The sequence below is a fragment of the Ischnura elegans genome, chromosome 6 (assembly GCF_921293095.1).
Source record: "Ischnura elegans chromosome 6, ioIscEleg1.1, whole genome shotgun sequence".
Lineage (NCBI taxonomy): Eukaryota > Metazoa > Arthropoda > Insecta > Odonata > Coenagrionidae > Ischnura > Ischnura elegans.
In genome coordinates this window covers 15802281-15826752 of record NC_060251.1, presented here as the reverse complement: position 1 = coordinate 15826752, position 24472 = coordinate 15802281, and the positions used below count along the sequence as shown (strand labels likewise).

General features: G+C 39.4%; 1 protein-coding gene across 1 annotated transcript in view; it reads right to left on the bottom strand.

The window, feature by feature from the left end:
• Nucleotides 1–24472, bottom strand: part of LOC124160142 (calcium uniporter protein, mitochondrial) — an 807757-nt gene that overhangs the window by 336271 nt on the left and 447014 nt on the right. Inside the window, exon 2 of the mRNA XM_046535899.1 lies at nt 23725–23911. Within this exon, the coding sequence (XP_046391855.1) occupies nt 23725–23911 (187 nt within the window). The remainder of the gene's footprint in view (nt 1–23724; nt 23912–24472) is intronic.

Sequence of the window (24472 nt, the reverse complement as noted above, 5' to 3'; positions counted from 1 at the left end):
TAATGTAAATCCATCACAGTTAGATCTGACAAAATAGGGTGGTTTCGTACTGTTTTGTTATTGCCTAAATCGAAAGATTATTACTCCTGGAGTACGCATTTCACGCTCTTAGATTTTTAAATGACGATATGTATTTTTAGCGATTAAATAAAAAGTGAAAAAATTCAAGCGCTCGAAAACGCGACGGCTAAGTATGAATGCTGGGAAAAACCCGTGTAACGTCAATCTGGTTCCCGCTGCCGCCGTGTGAGATGACCTTGGGGCGAGGCTTAGAGCACCGCTACGACGGAGGCCACTAGCAGGTATCCGAGTAACCAGCTAGCAGGTAGCGCTTGGCTTAAATTAGGATTATTATTACCCTATCAAGCGAAGGAAACTTTCCGACCATAGACAGTTTTAATAGGTGATTATTAAGACATGTTTCCCTGAGCTCTGTGCCTCATGCATGCATTGGTAATCTCAGACGATGTAAAACTCCTATCTACTCGTATAGAAACTAGGTCCCTGTGACGTCACGTGGAATGGCATCGCGTGGGCGCCAATCTGGCCTTTTTCAAATGAGGTTAAAATTGACCATTGCCATTCGTCTACACTGGGATTTCTAAAACCAAATAATTTGTATATTATGAATACACTAATGGTGGATAACGAATCGCAATCAATGCCTTTCCTTTTCTTTGATGAAGGAAACTACCCTATTCTATTCTCCAATGTTTTATGTATTACATTAAAATAGTATACTCTTATCGTAAAATATTTTAGCATGGCTCCCTACACACCATATGGGCTATTACCTAAAAACATTTCACATTCTTAAATACTTTCAATTTTTCCTCAGAGTTAGGGCAGTTATTTCAACATCAAAATTTACACATAACATATCGCAGATTTGAGATCTATCGCTAAAATGAGTTTCGCTCTCTTGCCAATCATGAGCTTAACGTGGATGCACAAAGGCAATCAATGGGAACCAAACCCGCCAACATCAGTTTAGCAGAAAAGGACTTCATCAAATTATTTCCGAAGAACCAAATCTCCTTTCAAAGTTAGGAGATGGAGTAAATATTTCGGCCATTAAAAAAAACTATATAAGGAGAAGAAAAATCCGAGAAGATACTTACTGAGGAAGCAGACCATCACATATTCTACATAAGTAATCAATTGCCTTATTCAAATAAATATCACTTCCGAAAGAAGGAAAGCAATTGCGCAAAAATATTTATATAAATTAGTATTGTTGACCTAAGTTAAAAAGATCCAACGCGAAAAAATAAATGCAAAATTTAACACGACAACTCTAAATCTTAGCAATGCTAAGTCTAAGCATATGAATATCACAAGCCCAACCAATGGAATTCTAGTCACGCATTTATCATGATAGAGGTGAAAATAAGAAAATGTTTGTGGTCTGGTACAGCATAAATTCATAAGCAGATACTTACATTTACCAATTAATAAATGGTATATTATATTCTGTCACATATATAGTATGTATTGGAGTAAAATAAACGAATACTCATGCTACAAATGGGTTTCTTCCGCACGGATTGTAAGAGCGACAAATTTCAAGGCAACTACTCTCAAAATTTGAGGACATTTCTCATTAACATTTCAAATCAAATAATGAACTAGTACAAAGCCTACTTATATAAGCCGCCATTCCTAGATCTGTCCCAGGCTCCCAGGTCTGGAACACTTAAATACAGATAAGATTAACTTATATGATTAAGTGTTCACAAATCACAAATCAAGGCCTTCGAAATGTGGAGCCACAGAAGAATGATGAGAATCAAATGGATCGACCGAGTAGTAATGAGGGAAGCCTAAGAAGAGTAGGAGAGAAGAGAAGCCTCATTAAAACCTTAATAAGATGACGGAACAACCTTATCGGTATCATCTTGAGACATGATGGCCTGATGAATACAATCGTCGAGGGAGAAGTGGATCGCAAGAACGGAAAAAGGAAGGTCTCAAAATAAATATATGGGACATGTAAAGAAATATTTGAAAGAGAAGAAATACTTAGGTTTGAAAAGATTAGCGGATAGGAGAATTGAGTGGAGAGCTGCGTCAAACCAATATTGGGATTGATGACTAGAGATGACAAAACAAAAATATTAGCAGTGCATCTAGCTGGTACATTTCTGTACTCACATTAAAGAACAGGAAATTAGTTTTTGAAAATATGTTTGCAGTCATTCTCTTTACGAAACAATCATCTTAAACTCTAACTATGAAATTCTATCATCGGACGACAATATAACAACGTTCTTCTGTGGAGCCAACAGTGGGGACTCGAACTTAATCTGAGCAAATGCACGGCGGTACATGTTTTGCTGATTTCGTCCAACTATAACCATGTTTATGCTGTGGATGGAATTAAAAATAAAGACAACAGACGAAGTGAAGTACCTGGGAGTAAGCACGATAACTTCGAACCTCTCGTGGGGAACACATATAAGGAATATTTGCGGTATAACCCCGAAGAAATTAGGATTCGTCAATCGCATTGTGGGAAGATTTTCAAATGAGAAATTAAAAGAAAGATGCTATTTCACACTCGTCCGACCACACCTTGAATATGCAGTGAGCATATGAGATCCGGTGCAGAAATCCGTAAATAGAATCAAATGCAAAGGAAGGCTGCGCGGTTCGTCAAAAACTGCTACGGGCGTGCAGACAGTGTTACGCGGATGTTAAGCGAATTAGGCTGGGAGCCGCTGGATACTCGGAGGGTGGGATGCTTGGCATAGATTGCTTGAACAATTGACAATAGATATCTTTAAGAGCGATACGGAGAACATAATATTATAGCCCCACTAAATTTTCAGGTCCAGCAGAAGCGATAAATTAAGATAGATATTTAGCCGAACGGATAGATTCTAGAATTCGTTTTTCCCCTGAACCATAAAGGACTTCAATAAATGCTAATCGTAATTTTGCATTTCCTTTTGATGTGCATACGGATGGTGCCATAACACCCCCTGCCACACGCTTTTTTGGCGGCCTGCGGGGTAGTATGTACATGTAGAAGACATCATCACTGCAGACAGATGAACGAAGTATACTACATGTTTTGTATCCGTTACAGGGATGTTTCTCACGTTCAAAAAGTCACAAAAAATTCCACAGAATTGCATTCCCAACTTAAGGAAGATACGCGCACCATATTTTCAAGAGGTGAAATCCGGAAGTATTCCCTTAAATGATTTCTGACAGTAAAGTAATGACTGAAGAGGTACGGTATCGCATTTCACAAGCAGTAAAACACGGATGTGAGATGACACAAGCACAAAGAACGAAGACGTAAACATTCCATGAAGATAACTCGCCACTGAGCCCGAGCACCATGACGCGGCAATTGAAATACCTCCTGGGTGACGGAATCGCGTTTCGGAATCCAGAATTCGCGCTGCGGAGATAACGTCATTCGCTTACGCGGGAGGAACGACTGGTATGACACCACTGCATTCTTGACACATGTGATTTTAGAAGACACTCCCCACAACACCAGCCGTGAGTGAAATCGTGAGCATCATCACAGCTATTTCCTCATTTATTCTCACACGATTACGTCATACACAACATATGCAAACGTTAGCGGATACGAAGGGGATGGATACGTAATGCATGGATGGATGGATTGTGCGTGCATCCCTTTCATTTTTCCGCGGAAGAAGTCAGCGAAATGAAACCCACGAAGCCAACGTAGCAAGTATTGTTTCCTAACGAGTTAATAAAAGACGACAGCCAGAAAGTATCTCTTCCGCCGTATTCTTCCGACAAGATTAATAAATGTGTCACTATCATTCACTCAGGGTGACATTAGGGTTTCTTGCCCCAAAGAAATTCGGATTTTCGTCATTTTCAACCAACCATTTACGATTATTCTCCGTGATATTTCAAATGTGTCCACATGATGAGAAAAGCCACATTTTAGCCTTTCTTTTACTCATATGAAAGCAAAACATTTCTGACCAGCAGTTCCTCACAATGACAAATTCTCGCTTCCCCACCAATTCCTGACGCATCAGGATGGGATCATTGCAATCTCTTTTTGCGGCTGGATAATACATAATGGCATTATGGCACGAGGAAGCAATGCATGCGATCGATATTCGTGATGCACTTTATGGCAAAGCTGCTGCACAAGACAAGCTGCATTCCATTCAGGTCAAGCATTCCCACGATATCCCAACTGGGACAATATTCACAGTGAAGGCTGTTCCAGTTAGCCCCGAAAATCTATTCGCCTATTACTTCATACATGACGTATAAATATTCTGTCATGACTAATTACTCGATATGAAACTTTGCGTCTCATGTGCAAAATAACCTCTTTCAAGGGAAAGTGGAAACGTCGCACAGAATAGTGAGGAAACATTTCAAGGGAGATGACGGTTTAGAGCAACCTCGGTTACGAACGAGGTTGTGTGAACGGTGCTATGCACCAAAATTGCGATTAGATCGAGTGAATGACTCGATTTCAATTTAACCACATCTTATAAAGACCACAATAAGGTCAATAAGGACCCTCTTTTACCTCGAATTGATGCATCAGAGAAATCATTTAATGGAAAACCGCTTCGGCCACTATCTGCCACAGCAAACACTAGACCCTGCGTCTCGCTTTGAGACGATATCGATACCTCCACTGCATGAACGCTCAACAATCGCCCACCGAATCAAATCCGCTCATCTAGTACTGTAAGGGCTATCCAGATGAGCGGATTGTTGAGCGTTTATGCAGTGGAAGTATCGATATGAAACCAGAGAACGACGCGGTAAAGTTAGATCGATTGTTGACGAGTTCACTTTGCGGAACTTCACTGTAATAAGATACAAACAGTAACTTTCCACACTATTTTATTCGATCAAGCGGTTTCAACATTTATGTATCGCTATCAAGAGCTGTCTGAATAAAGAGCAGCTAGCCTGGTAGATATAAACATTGCTGGGAGATGCATGCGGGGTAAAATTTACATGTAGGAATGTGGTGTCTAGGTTGGGGCTCATTGGGACAAGACTTTTCAGGGACCCTCACACTAGGTGAGTTAATCGTAGGTATCACCTCAATAACCAGACTATCTCCAAACAACTTACAATCCTATTTCAAAATTTTCCATGAAATCCAGTTTTTCACCTTTCTCAAATACATATCAAATTTACAAGTAAAAATCAGATGAATTCGGTAGAGAAGGATGCGGAATGAACGCCGTAGAGGATCAACGTATAAAGTCGCGTCAGACCTTTTAAGTTATAACTCTGACTTTAAAAGACTTCTGGGGTTAGCATCTTATAGTAACTTTTTTGTACTAACTTTGTTATTATCAGCGGTAGAAATCCGTTTAAAATACTACAATGCTTAAAAATATAATATACTCCTATAGAAAATTATATTATGCAAAATAAAAAGCAATATTTGGCTTAAAAACACTCGTAACGCAATAAGTTGACCTAGTTCTCATGCTAAGATAGGGTTAGAGGCCCTAGTCATATAACCAGCACCCCGTCATAGTCCCTGTCGAGTCCCTAGTCGAGGCCCTAGTCATATGGCCAGGCACCCCGTTGTGTTGGGTCCCAAATCGGAGGGACGAGAATACCAGGGCAACTCCCCCCCCCAAAAAAAGCTCCGTACAGAGAGGTTTCAAATATTCTTATGCTACTCGTAGCACGGAAAACATTCTCCTTGAGTAGGCGCCGGTAGGAATGGGTAGGTAGAGCTTGCGTCTCGCTTAGAGACGAAATGAAATCGAAGAACAAAGCGGTAGAGGATTAACTTATAAAGTCGCGTGCGGAAGAGGCCGGGAAAAGACAAGGGGTGAAAAGGTAAGTTGGCAAAGTGGGCTTCCCGCTCTACCGCCAACGAACCCTTCGTCGCAGAAACAAATGAAGGTAGCGAAGCGAGAGAGAGAGAATGAGTTGGGAACATTTGTAAAATCCGATAAGCGGCCGCACAATGACTCCGCCTCCCTCCTTACTCACATTCGTGGTTTCGATTTCTAAGACATCTCACGCGTTAAAAGGAGGATTAAACTACAAATCTGCCAATTGGAGGAATCGGAAAGTTATTAGAAGAAGCGGAAAATCTTGGTTTCGGCACAGTACACGCACGGCATCGATGATTTCCAGGTTGAACAGCCGATTTTGGACGACATTCACGCAATTCGTTTTGGCCACGATTCAATTCATTAAACCAGGTTTTCACATGGCTTTAAGATGGTGCTTCGTCGCCATTTAAATATTTAAGTTCATCGATACATTCTTCTACTCGCAATTCAGGTCGAAAAAGACGAAAAATAACTGCACGATAATGTTCAGCGGCTAAGTCAATTTTTTTCCCGAGGTGATCTGGACGACGGACCGAGTTGATATTTTTCTTACTGTTACTGTGAACAACGTCAATGATGCAAAATGATGATGAGTGGGTGAGTGATGAGATGAACACGAAGATGCTCTGCCATTGGATCGGCATTGGACACGAAGATGCTCTGCTGATCCAATGGCTATTGGGATCGACCAATTAAAGAGTCTATTGAAATTAGACTGTCCAAGAATACCGTCAATAGAGATTCCGGATATGCATTGAGCAACACTTGTAAACCTGTGCTCAAGAAGGCTAGGCAAAACCATCACGCCAGCCAATCAGAGCATGCCGCTGACGACAGCCAATCAGCAGTCACCTGACCACCAGAGTGACTGTATATAAGAGATAAAATTCTCACTCGACACTCACAGCCCTAAGGACTATGACCGAGTCGGAAATCGAAACGTCGGCAGTTATGGAGTTCCTGACCCGGCGGCGATCCCGAGAATTGTTCACTTAGTAGGTGGTTATTACGAAAAAGGCGGAAGGGAATAATGGGAGGATTTCTGGAGATCAGAGCTTACCATTTAAGGCATTGTAAATGAAAGAACGAGCTTAAATAATCATACGAGTGGATATTGGGGCCTATTTCTCATCTCAACGTCAGAGAACAACAAGACAAACAACAAAGAAGGGAACTGAACATAAATAGCAGCAAAAAACGGATACCCCACGACATACTTTATCACGAGTAAACGAGGAAATTATAAAAACCCACATAAAATGTAGCTAATTTTAATACCACCAAAATATGTAATGCGCTTTTTGCGGCAGAGACGAACTTAAATGATAGGGCAAACATTATTTCACAGCGAGAAGAATTTTACACGGTACTTTTCTTTTTTTACGCAACCCTCCCCTACCAACGCGCAATAGCAACCAAATAAACACCAAAATAAACATAAAAATAACGATTTCTGTATCTGAAGATGTCGCCTCTGCGAAGAAACCGGTCGTCTTAAAAAAATTGCGTGGAAAAGTACCATATCCTTTTAATTGTTTAAATCCATAATTGTTAAATGCTATAAATCGCAACTGCAAACATTGCACTGCAAAATATTGAAAAAAAATTGTATAACTCTACACTCATCACTGCCGCACCGTGGACAATTTTGAAAACTTAATAGAAACTTTCTAGTATAACTTAATAGAAAGCAAGAAAGAAGTTTACACGGTGAGGTTAGCCAAGTGGGTTTCCTCCCTTTTCGCCACCAATGAATCCGTCGTCACTGAAACAAATGAAGGTAGCGAAGCGAAAGAGAGAGAGAGAGAGACAATGAGTTGGGAACATTTGGAAAATCCGATTATCGGACGACCTCCCAATGACTCCACTACTCAATCTACCTCCTCCTTCCCCCTCCGGTTTCAATTTCCATGACAACCCCCGAGAATGTGGTTCGCCACGGGATCATCCCATTGGAGGAATCGCTAAGGCCTTAGAAGAGGCGCCGACGGAACGAGAAAATGATCTTCGAGTTGCGCGCGCCAACCCAAAAGTCTCAGGAGGGCAGAAGTCTTATCTTAACCCAAAAAGAGTGAGATATTCAATTAACTTGGTGGTTCCAGCCGATAGATTTACGTCTTCTTCCAAGATTCCACCCTTTCAGGTAACTAAAGAAGCGATTCGCCGATGATGGCACAATAAGTCATCCAGAGAGACAATGTAACGCATGCTCCATCGCCACGGATAACAACGCATTGGCCTAAATGACTTTCGATACCTCATGCCATTCTCCCAAAGCATGAAAGAATGTGAACTCGATTAGAAGTTCAATATCTAAGCTATTCGTCAGTTAATGTGCTAGCATTGCTGATTGATTGTTAAATCTGTTTTAATTTCAGATTATAGTGAAGATGGGCCACCACGTGTATTGTACTGAAATTTATTGAATATAATAAAATCAAACTTTAAGAAATGTAAAATAAAACTTTTTATTTCAGTACGAGCCTTAGGTTACGCTTACTGAATTCAGGTTTTAAGATGATCACTGACGTTGCGAAAATTTACCGAAGGAGCATAAGTCATTTTACTAATAAGCCAGGTAACTATTTTCTTCTCCAAACCCTAATCTCACCGTCATTCTTCCCATTCCAAGGGACAGTTGCATTGACGGAGGGTATCCAGGCGACCAGACTTAATGCCTAACTTCGACTCTCATCCAATCAACGGGCGCATAAAGAAACATATACCAAAGATAACACGAAGACCGTACAGATGAACAAGGCCAAGTCTTATAGCAATACATGCGAAAGTCAATATCGTTATCCCATGGAATTAGATACTATCTCAGCTATTCCATTACACCTAGTTATTATATTCATGTATTAAATCCTATCATTACATACTACAAAACCATTGCGTGATCCTATACGGAAATACTTTAATGAATTCAATTTTGCATTGGTATCAAAATTCTTGAGATTACTGATTTTATACAGACTAAGAGCTCTTCACGTAAGATACCATTTAAATGTCATACACTCTTCGAAGAGGGAATATCCAATTTAGAATATCTGATAAAAAATTTAAGAGCATTTGCAGGATAAGCTATGCTCTAAATATCTTCCCCAGAAAAGTTCTAGGATTCAAACTTGATATAGGGTTATAGATGAATGGAGAAGATGAGGTGGACGGAGAGGAGGAGGAACGACGAAAAACTGGACATGGCGGGTGAGGAAAGGCAGCTTCTTGATGAGATACGAAGGAGACAAATGGTACGGATGGAGCGAGTACTTAGCAGGGAGGAGATGTTGAAAACAGTTTTGGAGGGTAGAATGTTAGGTAAACGGGGGAGAGGATGGAAGAGAATGGTATTTTTAGATATATTGAAATAGAGTAGGCCTACTCATGAATTGAAGAGGGAAGAGCATGAAATAAGGGGAATCGGCCAGTATACTTCTTATGTACTCCATGGAAACCTACTTTAATCGGTACAATAGTTTAATGAATGAATGTGGTAATACCTTTTAAGCGCAGAAAAATGACTTTAAGAAGATGGTGAAACTAAATAAAAAGGCATGCAAAAAGGCAGGACCCTATATCCTAACCTCAGAACGCTATAATTTTTCCAACTGAAAAATAATTAAAGGGTCTTCGTTCTCATAACGGTAGCACCTACACTTATGTGAGAGTAAAGCTTGATAGTGGAGAAAGGATACGTAATTGGAGGGGGAAAAACTAATTCTCACGCGAAAAGTCAACGTAATGAAGTCATTTAGATAAATGCTGAGGCAGGAATAACGAGTCGCCGGCAGTCAAGTGAATGGATAGAAGGAAAATTGAAATAAAACGTTCAATTCAGGTCCCACACGCAGCTAGATTGGTAATCACAGAGCATAAATCATCACGTACACCAACATACTGCTCTGCGAGGAGCAGATAGTACTCACGAGAGGGAAGTTCAGTTTATCTTTAAAATGAGACATTGAAATATTTGCACTTAGTTTTACTTTCACACAATGCGTTTCGTCGTTACAAACAACATTATCAAGTGTGAAAAAGTCTTAAAGAGTTCCTCCTTATATATCTTGGTGCTTGAAGGGAGGGCGTAAGGCGGAGGATGGGGACTCCCTCCCTTCAAGCACCAAGATATATAAGGAGGAACTCTTTAAGACTTTTTCACACTTGATAATGGTATTTGTAGCGACGAAACGCGTTGTGTAATAATAAAAATAAGTGGAAATATTGCAATGTCTCATTTTAATAATATTACGAACTTCCTCCATATCGTGCCCAACATCATACAAGATATTCAGTTTATCAGCCACGACACGATATAAAATTTAAGTTGCTTACGCAAATATCGAGCAAATATTTATGCAACGGTCATTTAGTCTGCGGAAAAACGAAATCCGTATAATTCCGTGTTACTCGAGTCAACCACTTCGTCGTTCCTTTATGTCAACTTTACCTTCTCCAATCCTCACCTTACGTCCACATTGCACTGACGCACTTTATGCTAGAAATGAATCACATCGGCATTTAGATATATGATGAGGCAGGAATAACGAGTCGACAACAGTCACAGTGAGTTCATAGGAGGAAAAGTGAAATAAACGTCCAAGTCAGACCCCACAAGCAGCTAGATTGGTAAGCACAGCTCATGAATTACAGCGACTTCAACATTCTACATCAACGCACAGCAGACACTTTGGAGAAAAAGAGGAGAAATGAAGAAGAAAAATCTCTGCTTAGTTTGATGAGGTTCTCACCAAATTTGACGTTTAAGTGGTTAAACTTGTAATCCCAGTATAATCAAGTTGAAAAACAGACTTCCGGACATATTGGTGGGAAACAAAAAGTATTAATCAACCAACGCCAAAGGGTCTAGCCGGTTAGGAGATATGTAAAAAAGAACATTTTCGGCAGACGTTGAATTTCTCGAAACTTGAAGACGAACTTAAATCTTTACAGCACGGTTATAACCAATAATTAAAGTTAACCTAAGTGTGATAGGCATTGTTTATGTTAATCTTTATTCTTAATCAATAATATTCCCACCAGATGAACAATTGTTGCTCTCAACAATCAAATTATCCTCTTCGAATACATGCAAACCGATTCAAATGGCGCAAAGCAGTTATTCGTGTTTTGACAGTGTTTCACCAATTTTAAAAATCTGAAAAAATTAGGATTTTACTTATCGTTAGATGCAGGGGTAACAGCATATATTTTTTCGGCGTGTCTATTGTTTCCTAATTTTTAAATTTAATTTTGAAAATTTCAAACTTATATAAAAGTTTAGTTTACAGCCAAAAACATTTGCAAAAAACAGGAAACATTTTACAGTAATAAAACAACAATACAACAAAAAAACAGAATACATTTTAAAATCAAGAAAACAATTTAACAAAAATAAAAACTGGAGATATGGTTAAACAGGGTTCCCACTCTAACTACATTATAAAATTCACGGTTTTTTCCAGGTTTTCACGGTCTAAATGTCATAAAATTCACGGTTTGTAGATAAGGCATTTTAGGCAGAAATATTGATCACGTAGCAATCATCGGCCGCACGTTAACTACAAATGTAACAAGCACAACTGATGCCTTGAATGCAAACGCAGCAATGACAGTGCTATCTCTCATGACGTCACCTATCGTTAGCAAAATTCATGTCCGGCTAAAAGGATGTGAGTGGGAAAATGGAGAGAGCAGGGTGGCAGGGAAGTGAAGAAGTGCCTGATTTTTTGCCAGGGTTTATGTCTTCCAATCGCAGGCTTAAGGTCAATGTGCTGTCATGGCACACAAGGACCAATTAATAGTTGCGCTTTCGAATACACGTGTGCAGGTAAATGCGTGGACAGTATCCGCACGTGACTCAACCTTGAAACATGATCGAAATATCCTTTTTTTTCTTTTAATCCGTCTATCGTAGTTCTACAATCAAGTTTGAGAGATTTCTAAGGTTTTATGACGAAATTCACGGCTATTTCCAGGTTTTTTCACGGTAGACGAAATTCACGGCTTATTCACGGTTTTAAGGTTTTCACGGTTGAGTGGGCACCCTGTTAAAAAACGAAAAATCGTGTTTCAATTTTTTTGGGGGTTAATTTACACTGTTAGGGCCTGAAACTTTGGGGAAACGCATAATTGTTTAATGCACTTTAAGTGTAATTTTTTTTATTTTTCAAAACATCTGGGGGCACTTTTCACCATCTAAATCGGCTAGACCCTTTGGCAAAAATAAAACAATAGCAAGATGTAAAACTCACATATCCTTAAACTAATGCGGCTGAAGTTAGAACGCAGAGAAGCCAAAGCAGCGAAATGATGAAGGTACGTCGCGTCGCCTCGGGTGGGACCAACAATGCTGGTTTCGGTGGTAGCGCTAATACGCGCCGCCAATGATGGAGGTGTTGAGGGTGGCCCATAAGGACCTGCCATGATGAAGGACATAAAACAAGCGAGGTGCGTGAGCCGGAGAAAGTGGTCCAGGCTCGTATAAAAAAGGGCGAAATGGACGTCTTCCAAATTGATGGCACCACCTTACTTCGGAGTGCCCCTCCGAAGACGGAGTTCTCATCGTCAAAGCAGGGTCAAACCCCTTTCAGCGGGAATCGAGCAAAGTAAAACATGACAAATGAAAACTATTACCGAAAATGAATAAAATGCCCCTTCTACTTCAAGGTGGTATTCAACATGTATATCGTCGAAGACCACCGAAAGATGTCACGTCGTTAAATTGTTTTTATCATCTCGAATTCAAGAACCATTAAAATAAAATAAAATGGAGTTTCCGCTATGAGAATATTGTCTAACGACATTCAGGTAAAATTATAACCATTTAAGAAAGTAAAATTACACATTTAATATATAAATATTGTTCGATTTAGATGGTTATACATGAGAATATGGTTAACATCGGCCTCCATTTGGAAAATCAAAATCAGTTCACCCGATTTCGTATAAATAAACAGATATTCCCCATAAAAGTTGGTGATACCGCATATTTTATTTAAAATAAATACATAATCACCCTAGTTCACCCTAGTAGTGACCACATTGCGGTGAAGTGGCTAACAAATACGAAACAGATTTATTCCTTACGGTGGCAAAAGACCAAGTCAAAAATAGAATCAACATTCATATTGTTCCGTAAACAGAAGTATGTTTTAGTTGTCGTAACTGCCACCGGAGGGCGAAGTTTTATTTCGATATTCAATTTTTTGTGTGTGTGCGTGCGACGAGTCGTCGTCAATCTCGCAGTCAGTTGTGAGAGTCAGTGTGTGGAACTCACAGTGAGAATGTGTGGTGCCTAAGCTGTCCCAGCCCCTCCCCCGCCCCCAAGGGTGCTCAAGTGTCGGCGGAACTGCAGACAAGAAGGCTTACTGACTGAACACTGACTGATAAGTGAAATTTCCCCATTATTATACTGATAAGTGAAATTCCCCCATTATTATTCACTATTGTCATGATATTGTTAAAGTTATGAATATATATTTTTGAATGTTTAAAGGTGCGTTGTATTTCTCTGGTCCTTCGGGTTAAAGTTGTATGAACATCGTTCCTCATTCATCCCGCGACACATATTGTTGATTTTCCTTCAGAAAAAATAAAAAAGTTCTAATTCCACCACCGAAGAAGAAGAAAGCTGTAAAATGTGGAGATTATAGTATTAATACCCTAACAAGTTCATGAAGGGAGGAGAGACTACCACATTACTTCGTAAACACTCCACGCAAATCTACCGTTTTCGGTAGAATACTTAAATAACATTAAACTGTTGGATAGTTATCATTGTTGAAGATAGTTTCAAAGTGATTGACCACTAAATTAGAAATTTCTCAGTAATTCATTATTACTTGACCCCTGACCTTTCCGAGATCATGTTTATGCGCTGAAAACAGTCCACAATAATAATTGAGGGATTTTTGCAGGATCTCTTGCATCAAGATGAGTAGCTGTGAACGAGGTTTCACGCTATTGGTAAAGCATTCTTCATTCTTGATATATAGCGGTTGGCATGCCAAAAATATGGGAGTGCAAAATCTGTAAAACGCGCATGCTTTCACCTCACTCAATCTGCTGATGTAACGTGATGTCAGCGCAATCTGGAAACTAAAACCGAATACAATTATTGGCTCGGAGTCATCACGTGCTTCGGTAACATCTGAATCCCAAATATGCCACGGAATGGTCACCAAATCAATATCGGAAAAATCACGGCGAAGCAGATGGCTCTCAACACGCATTTCCTACTGGAAAATGGACGCCATCAGTACTCTTCAAGAGCGATTGAGACCACGACTGATAGGTATAAATTTGGAATTCGAAAAATAATAGCGTAAACAGCAGGAAGGTGATAGTCTATTGCGACATAAAGGTGGTACTACATCCACACCATCAGCGCTCAGGTCTACCATTAAGAGACGAATGAAAATTTTCAACACCACGCGGAAAATTGAAAATTAAACTGGGTTAATCCGACTCATAAAAAGGATATGAATACTAATATTAGGAGTATATAGATTTCTCGCCGAATAAGGCAAAGAACATGGGATATCATTTTCTACTCATTCATAGTTTCTTCAGTTCAAATACAAATAAAAACAATATTTCCATAGCTAAACATGAGAATATGACTTCAACAAGATCCTTATTTGATAAGCAAAAGCCATACATCACAATGAATCAATAAAATTAACTTCAACGGGCTATAGAGATTAGTGAAAAAGGTAAATTGAAAAGAAAAATCATTTGAGAGAAAAAAACCTCACTTTACGTCATACATAGAAGTAGTAGAAAAGATCCGACCTATCCAACCAATAGGAGATACGGAGAAATATGAGATGAGAGGTAAATTTATGACGTGAACTTTCAAAATGCTTACGAAAAATGGACGCATTTACCATGCAGTGTCTACATTACATATCTATCTCACTCCGAGTGAAGATATTTGGCAACATTCACGTTAAGGTTCCTTAAGCGTTTTTCTGAGATATTTTAAAGTGAACACCGAGTCAAACAATAATTTCAGTGGCCAAAAAAAGTCAAAGGATTTTTTTTAAGGAGGGAGTAACTTCCAGAGACCAGAAGACAATGTTCGAAAACAAGATAGCCACATTAGATTTCGGGAGGATGGAAAAAAAATCTGCACTCAAGTGAAAAGGGCTTAATTGCCAGGAAACTCGGATGAATGAGTGGCCATGAATGCAGAGATAGCATCGAGATTTCCCAGTGGAAATTAAGTCCCAGAAGTATGGGTATTACAAAATGTAAAGGAGAGTTAAAACAAAATCTTCAACATTACATTTAGGGTTAGCAAAGGGTCATATTCTATGGGATTTTTGCCATATATGTTTCGTAGACATGTTAAAATTCGATGCATTACAATGTCTTAAAATCTTTAGTATATTTAAATTTAATAAAATGAGAAATAATTTTTAACGTTAAACGAGAGAAAAAATGAGCACTGTAAAAATGAACCTTTAAAGATCGAAACAGTTAAGCGAAAGGCAGCCAGGTACACTCTAGGGAAACATAGAAGAGGGGAAAGTGTATCAGCTATGCTAAGGAGCTTAGGATGGAAAACTCTAAAAGTGAGAAGAACCATAAATAGGCTATGCGGGGTATACAAAGCATTTAAAATGAGCAGGGTTGGAAAGAATTAGGTCTGAAGCTGGACTCACCCTGCTACATAGGAAGGAAAGACCATAAATTTAAAATTAAGTTAAAAAAAAACAGAAAACAGACATTTTGAGAAAATCCTTCCTACATAGAGGAATAAAGGAAAGGAATGACCTACCTGAAGCTATTTTTAAGATCTTCCCTGCAAATGCCGAAATTTTTAGGAAGAAGTGTGCATCACTTATTGATTAATTACGTAGTGGTTTAAAAGGGAAAGTGTGAAATTGGGTCAATGTTCACTTTTTAGTTGTATTATATTAGAATTACTGTATTTAATGGATTGTTTTTAATTGTTTTATTGGGACAATGTTAAATTCTTAGTTGTTTGAGATTAGAATTAGTGTATTATTTTTACCATGGATATCTATTCTGTTTTTATTCATGTACATCTAATGCTGCCACCAGGCAATAGCCTACTTGCAGCAATGTATAACAATAATAATAATAAAAAAATTCAAAGCAATTCATTACAGTGGAAGATTTTTTATTTATTTAGAAACAAGGCGCATGATCGTACAAATCTTCGATCAGTTACTTTTGATTTATGTCAAATCAAATAAGTCAAATCATCAACTTTTAAGGCAATATCATCCCGACAAATGCATAGGAAGTACCCCTTATCGATTGATCTGATTACAAAAATAGGGATTTCCTACCAAATAAAAGAGCCCGCACCAAGAAAGGATGAATTACCCTTAATGTCCAATTCATTGTATAGTTTCGTGATCCATACTTTTAGTCCACCAGTCATTAATAAAATATTGATTATACTATATACGCTCATTTACTTATTACTATTTTCACATTCACCTCAAATTCATAATAGACCTGAGATTTTGAAGACAGTAGGAAGTCATCAAAAGTGCTAATAGAACAAAATCCAATCATTAGAACAGCAAGTCCATTTGAAAGAGCGTATAGTCTCCATCATTCATTTTGTTATACATGAATTGAAGCACATAATTTTGCTCATTACGAAGGAAGTTTCAATATTTTACAGAAAGAAATACAGTTTGAAACAGTTTTATCAAATTCTACTACGCACACTATGATTTTCACGTACGTGAACTAATCTTCACGATCATGTACAGTATTTTCCTACAACTACGGAATCCCATTATACCTTCTCGAGATTACAAGGTGAGAATGAAACTGGGCCAAAAAAAAGACACTGACTTACCCCGTGTGGAGTGTTAGCAACGTTAGTAACACACCAGGGCAGAGGTCAAACGTAGTAGTAGGTACATGGGTGACCACATATTCGCGGTTGAGAGCGCCCTACAGGCGGTGAACGATGGAACTGACCTCGACGGCTTTCGCGGTCTAGAGGCAATAAAAAGTCCGTAGAATAACAAGAGGGAAACCAGGGATCAGCACAGCAACAGCCGCTTGGCATTCGATCCGTGGTTTGTTAAGCTCAACGAACGACGAAACTCAACGACGCAGAATTCCAGTCGCACCGGCCATTAGCGCGAAATTCTTGGCATAACTGAAGCACGATCTAGCGAAATGGTAGAAAGAAGGCCATAGGACTTCACTTAAATAGCAAGTTACATTGCACCTTTAATAATCTAACAATTTGATCGTTGGGTTATTCTTCCTGATAGGATAATCCTCCAAAGTTGTTAGAATAGCAATGGCTGATGCCTGGTTTCGCTGATGGTAGGACCCGCCCGCCTCTGTGACGGTGCGGGATTCCTCGTCCCCTCCCTTCCTTCCCTATCCAGTCCCATGAAGCGTCGTCGAGCTCCTATCGCGGCGGCGCCTCCTGCTTTTTTCCTTCCTGCCCTCCCTCTTCTGTGGTGCAGAGGTGATAAGCTTATACCTTCATATTCGGCCCAGGAGAGTAACCCCGCGAGCCCGCCCTAGGGTTTCGTATCCACTGCACCTTTAATAATCTGTTGCCATTAGCGGGTCCTTTTCGCTTCTATAACGTTAAGGTGTTTTTCCCCGTCCCATCCCTTCCAACCCTTTCCCTACCCCAGAGGCGTCGTCGGGCTCCTATCGCGGCGGCGCCTCTTTCTTTTTCCTTCCTTTCCAACCCCCTCCCCGGGCGATCGGGCGTATCAGCACGATTGCTGGGTCCCGGCCCCGGTGCGTTGTACCCTCGGAGTCGTGAGCCCTCATTACTTCTTGCACCTTTAATCAGGGGTGCCGAATCACAAAAAATATTGGGGGGGCCCAAACCGGGGATCTTGCCCCGGGAAATTTTATAAGTAGTGAATTTTAAGTTTTTTAAGCATTTTAGAAGAGCCATATGATAAACATTATAGCCCTGATAACTGGAATTTCGATATCTGGACACTCGGGGGAAAATCAGCAAGCCTGTCACATTTTTTTCTCACACCCATAACGAATTTTTGAGGGGGCTCGGGCCCCCTCAGGCCCCATGGAGTCGGCGCCACTGCCTTTAATAATAATCTTATCGAAAAAAATACTTGCAATAATCAACGATTATAAAATTTATTACGACCTAGTTTTCCATGTAATATCTTCAAGGGGAAGATGCTGCAGTGACATTCAATGTTACATATGTTATTATAGATGTAGTAACATTCCAGGTTAGTAACACTCGAGGTTATTACATCATATCATAAAATTATCAAAGAAGGAGGAAACAATTATCTCAGCCGTATTTAAAATGTTCGAAATGATTCTTCCGATGAAAAAATATTGACTTCTGCTCGATTAGCCTTAAAACGTACAAAAATGGATACATTTTTCAAAACATGGGAAAATATCCAGAGCCTAACAAATAGACAAAATTATCAAAACTGGTAATATATTTGCAAGGACCACAAAGAGGGAACAATATTTTTCTGCGTTAGCCAGATAAGTATTATGATAAGAATGAGTTTTATTCCGAACACGGCGTTTCACGGATTACCTCCTCAGTATTTTTGCATTTACAATATGTTTACTAACTGAATAAAAATGACAACGTTAATGAATTTAGCGCATCAAGAAATATACTCAAAGAAGAAATATACTGTGTAATAACAACAGATACGGATCCTTTTTTATATGAAAATAATATGCAATAGAAAATGGAGATTACTACAGAGTAGGAGAAGAACCTTAATTTGTTACACGGGATTTATATCCCGTCGATGAATGCATGCAATACTGAATTTAAATGTAAAGTACATAATGCTCTAACAAGCATACAGAGTACTCATATTTTATGATTCATATTTATTACAAGCACGTAGCACTAATAACTCTTGGCACACAAAGACAATAGACCAATCGCTGGTCTACTTTTCAAAATTTACAATATTCTACGAACTTGTGACTCCTTTCTACAAGGAGGAAATAGAGAATCGCAAGATACAAGAAGTGAAAGTGATGGAGGACCTTAAAAATGACGAGGATAACCTTGAGGAGAAAGTATAACGCGGACGAACGTTGGGATGGGAAAAAGCCCCACTCCCAATAAATCAAACTTAATGGTTTAATCTCACCCTCTCTCTCAACACTCCCGAAGAGGATCTACCGTTGTTTGCTACTTTCCTACGGTGTTGGGAGTTCGTGAGGCGATCCTCCTCACGTTGGGTGTGATCTTCCGTAAGCTCACTTGAGAGATTTACAGCCGCAGCGAAAGGGTTCACGGTTTTACAGCCGTACCAGAAAATTCCTCCGCTCCCAAAAACCCTGAGAGACGCCCTCTCCGGAGAGGAAATTCGCTCCCAAGAACAGAACGTGTGAGGGCGCATCATCAGTAGCACCCATCATCCAGCTATCATCAAAAAACTTGATTTTGTAAAAAAAAAAAAAGGATTTTCCCCTCTTTTACTCTCGTTTCTATTCCGTTCACTTTCTTCTTCAGGTTTTACCATCACCTCCCCTTCATCTCTCCCTCCTTACTTTCTCCCACTCCGGTTAAAATTTGTACAAATTGAATGCACTACATACCATTTTTACCTTGCAGATGACGTAGTAAGATTGAAACCTATGTCGTAATAAGTTTTATAACCGTGGAAAAGTGCAGGAATTTTTTTTTCAGCATAGAAAAATTCCGCTCCATTCCGCTTCAATTATCAGATTTAAAAAAAATACATTCCCTTAAATTTATCTGTTCACATTAAAGACGTAATTGGTCTATAAGCATTAATTGACGGAAAAAATGTTTGCTCGTGTTTTACTCAAAATATGCGGGTATTTTTCAGCCCGGTGACTTACCTACGGGGGGATGAGGGGATAGGTACCCCCCAAAGCTTCAGATAAATATAAACAATATTTGAAGCTATTGACTAGTTTTGATTTTTAATTACTGCATCTGCCTAAAGCTAAATTTTAATTGCCAAAATTGGTGTAAAATGCATTTCTTAGCATGTCATTTTTAAATATTTTTACCACATTTTGCCTGGTGGGGGGGGAGGGTTCTCCACCCCAGGCCATCCCATCCCCCAAGGTATATTCTTAGTCACGCCACTCAGGGTTGCCACCCTAACTAAATTATAAAATTCACTTTTTTCCAGGTTTTCACGGTCTAAATTGCGTCAAATTCACGGTCTGTTGATAAGCCATTCTAGAAATAAATATTGATCACGTAACAACCACAGGCCGCACGTTAACTAAAAATATAGCAAACGCGATAAACGCCGAGAATACAAACGCAGCAATGAAAGTGCTCTTATGACGTCGCCTATCGTTAGCAAAATTTAGGGCCGGCTAAAGGTTGTGAGTTGGAAAACGGAGGGTGACAGAGACGTGAAGATGTGTCCAATTTCTCGCGCCAGGGATAATGGTCACTTTGGCAAACGGTCTTCCCATCACAGCCTTAAGGTGTGCTGTCGTTATGGCACGCGGACCAATATTTGCGCTTCGAATATACGTGTGCAGATAAATGAGTGGCCAGTGTCTGCGAGTGACTGACCTTGAATATGAGCGACATGTCGATTTTTCTTTTAATCCGTCAATCATAGAACTAAAATCAAGCTTGAGAGGTTTTTAAGGTTTTACGACGAATTTCACAGCTTTTTCCAGGTTTTTTTTCACGGTAGACGGAATTCACGGCTTATTCACGGTTTTAAGGTTTCCACGGTTGAGTGGGAACCCTGCCACTGTTTCAACCAATTCGCATTTTTGCATAGCTGGAATCATTTATGCCATATTTAGTTAGAATCGTATTAGTCACAATGTGAATTGCAGATGAAAGCCGTGATTCAACAAACAAAATTTAAATAAACTAAAACTTACATTTCTTACGCGAATTCAATGAATTTCTGGGATTATACATATAAACTGCTAGTGACCGACCAACAGAATTTTTATAGAATCGACATTGCACGATAAAAATGACATATTTCCGAATTTTCACGAAAAAAACAGACGTTTATAGGGGTATTGCGACTGAGCGTAAAAAGATTAAAAATATCTACTTCCTAATTCAATCTGAAAATATTACCAACACTTGATTTAGCACGAATGTTTACGCTTTATCAGCCAGTCACCCAATCGCGAGAGGGTCGAGCTTCGGATAATATTGACGACGGAATAAATGGGACGTCGACCATTCAAATCCTGGGGCATTGATGGCGTGTAAATATCTGCTTTCCTTCCGCTCCGCTAAGGGTGAATGGCCACGTTTATCAAGCCACGCGTGGGGACAACTTTGAATATGGGTGAATTCCAAAGCATATACACGAGCCACAACATCTACCTGTATGATGAATGGAAAAGCTGATACCACGACGAAAAATCAAATGGATATTAAAAAAGCCTATCTCTTTCAAAGGTGGAGTGAACATTTGAGAAGAGAACTATGAGAAAATGTGCTGAATTACTTCCCTACGCGAGAAATCTACTTCAAGACTTGAAATGCAAATCTCAAAAAAAAAAAATGAATGCGAAGTTTGCGTAAAAACACTTGAAACTGTCGAGAATTTCTCAAAATTTCATGTCATCTTTCCTAAGGGTCTCAAATATAACGATTCTCTTCCTGATATCCTTACTACTGTATGCGTTTTCCTCTTATATGCAACGCAAATAGATGAACTCCTCCACCCGCTCAAGCTAATGCCCACTTAATTTCTTCTTAAATGTCACATTTCTAGCTGGCGATGCTGAAGAAAACCGCATAACCGAAGATTTCTTGCGGTTAAAGGGATTTGGATAAAGGAAATAACTTCAAGTACTTCATGCAGTTAAGTGAGGTGACAAAAAAATTGAAATGAACAGAAACTTATTTCAATACGTTTTTTTTTAATACTAGTCGAGGTTTCAAGCTGATTCATGAGTGCATGCGGATGAAATCACTCGACTCTACGTCATACCACGACGGGGAAAATCGCAAGCGTCCAACCGACATCTGAGGATGTAATTATAATCAAGAGACCGACGATGGTAATTTGTATGGCTCGCAGGGAGGATTGGCCTCGTTTTTGGGAAGGTATGAGTCCCAAGAGAAGAAGAGAGAGAGGAGCATGAGTGATAGTGGGATTCAAAAAAGAAAAATAAGCAGTGAGAGAGAGGAGAGAGGTAGGCGCGTGATCAACGTGTCGCTCCGGGACACATTTTTTTAACGAGCGGCTGCTAATTAGGAGGCGACGAAGTATTAATGTCCCCTCAAAGCCGCCATAACGGTATCACGCCCACATTAAGAGAAAGAATGGCCCAACTAGAGCGTGTGTACTACTGCACACAGGAAAAGTAAAAAAAAGTAGGCAAGGATGTCTTGATGGGATTTTCCCCACTTATTTCCAGAGGAACATATCAATTTATCGTCTCACCGAGGATTTTCACCCAATGAAAGACATTTTTTCTAATACCCAAATGATCACGAGGAAAAGTAGTGCTAATTTACTTGAAAAATATACGGAGGATTTTGTCAAATGTATGCAGTATTTGAGCATAAGTAAGTGGAGTAATTGGTGAATAATCATGCATACATAATTTTGGATGTGAGATAGAAAACAAAGGAATAGAATTTTATTTTTCCATATTGATTTTATTTATTTTTCTTGCGGTGAGATTCCATAATTTCTGGACATTTCCCTTTTCGCGAATCTTTCCACAAGAATATCTTCCATGCACTTATATACATTGTATCACCATAGGGGCTTTTTTCAGCATTTAAATGCATGTTTTGAACCCCTTCCAATTCGAGTAATTTTCCGAATATCGTGCTCCTATTCTCTATTTATTTATTTCGGTGGTTCTCTTTTAAATGGTAGGTAATGAAATGATATTTTGTAATTTCTAATAAACGTAGTGCCATGAAATAAAATGTGATTATTAAACATGGAGAACACAGCTATCGCTACTCGAATAAAATAATTTTAATCCTTCCAAAGCATCATGCTTCATGAAATATGAATTATTTATGTGTAATGTGTATGTTTTATCATTTTTAAGCTTTCAAAATAATTATATTGTACCTCTGAACAGTGCTAAAATAAAGAAAATCCGATTACGAGATACACTCGTCATTGCGCGGTTTGGCGTCGAAAGTTCATGACGAGCTAGACTTGTCATTACAGCGCAAGGGGTTAACACTTTCAGTGCCGGCAGCTAATTTCTAGGCCCTACTGAAAAATCCAGCCAGTTTTACTAAATTCGCAATTTTTTTAAGCATTAGCATCAAAAATATATTTATATCGATGTGTATTTCAATAAAAATGGACTTTGCTCTTCTTTATGAAAGAGTTGAATGACATTCATTGCTAACTTTTAAATATATATTTTAATAATGAAAACCTACTGATTTTGAAAAATAAAAAAGTTGCAACGAATGATGTACCGCCATAAAATACATAATATTTTTATTACGCTCAATTTGAACGATTTAAACCATGGAAATCATAAAAAAAGCATTATTCCAAGCAAATCATTCAAAGTCCTGGATGACAAAAAGGGTCACTGCACCATCAACGAACGGTTCTTTCCTCCAAAGAATTTTCACACAAAGTAGGCTGAGGAAAGGGTTCCGGTAGCTACAGAGGACTTTTCGTCCTTAAGACATTAAAAAAACTCTTTTTTCCATCGAGCAGTTGATTTTTGAAATAACAGAACCGCTAAGCAGCAAACTGGAAAAGTAATATGGGCGAAATATTACAGCTTCACGCAAACAAAGTCAATAAAATAGAAAGACGTAACATTACGTCCATGGCAATCTTCAGAAAGATTAGCAGGGCGTAATATTACGCCCATGGCACGCAAAGTGTTAAACCATCTGGGAGTTGGAATAGGGCCAATTCTCAGAGTAAACTATCGGGACACCAACCTCCTTTGATAGGCTCCGATATGGATCCGAGGTGACCGACGACTCCCGCTGAAGCAGAAGGTGAGGACCCGAGCGAGCTGCAGGCGCGGCATCCGGGGGGCGGGGCGAAGGCGGACGAAGGGGCCCCGGGCGGGCCTCGACCCACGCCCGCCCGAGAACACAGCCTACGCCTCCGCGCCCAGCTCTCCTGCGAGAATAATCAGAAAGAACAGCATTACACTCAATGAATAATAATTTAGTTTGGAATTGAGGGGGTTAGAAGCCAAGGGATGCAAGTGATTTTTTTCTCTATAGTTAGGTACAAGAGCTGGACATGGTGGGTGAGGAGAGGCAGCTTTTAGATGAGATACGGAGGAGACAGAAGGCATGGATGGAGTTAGTGCTTAGCGGGGAGGGGATGTTGTAAACGGTGTTAGAGGGTAGAATGTTAGGGAAACGAGGAAGGGGAAGGAAAAGAATAGGATTTTTAGATAGATTGAAAGGGAGTACGGAGGTGAATTGAAGAAGGCAGCGCTGGAAGGAAAGGGAGGCTCCCAGATCACTTCTTTAGTACTCCATGGAAACCAACCTTAATCGGTAGAATACTGTAATAATAATAGTTAGGTACATAAACTGATAGAAGAAGTGTACGAAATATAAGTGGCCAAGGGATACAAGTGTGTCTCTGTTCGGTGCTAACATCGAGAGGAAAATCATATGCACTACTAAATACTACCGAGTTCATTTCGCTTGTTTTCTTAACCTTAAT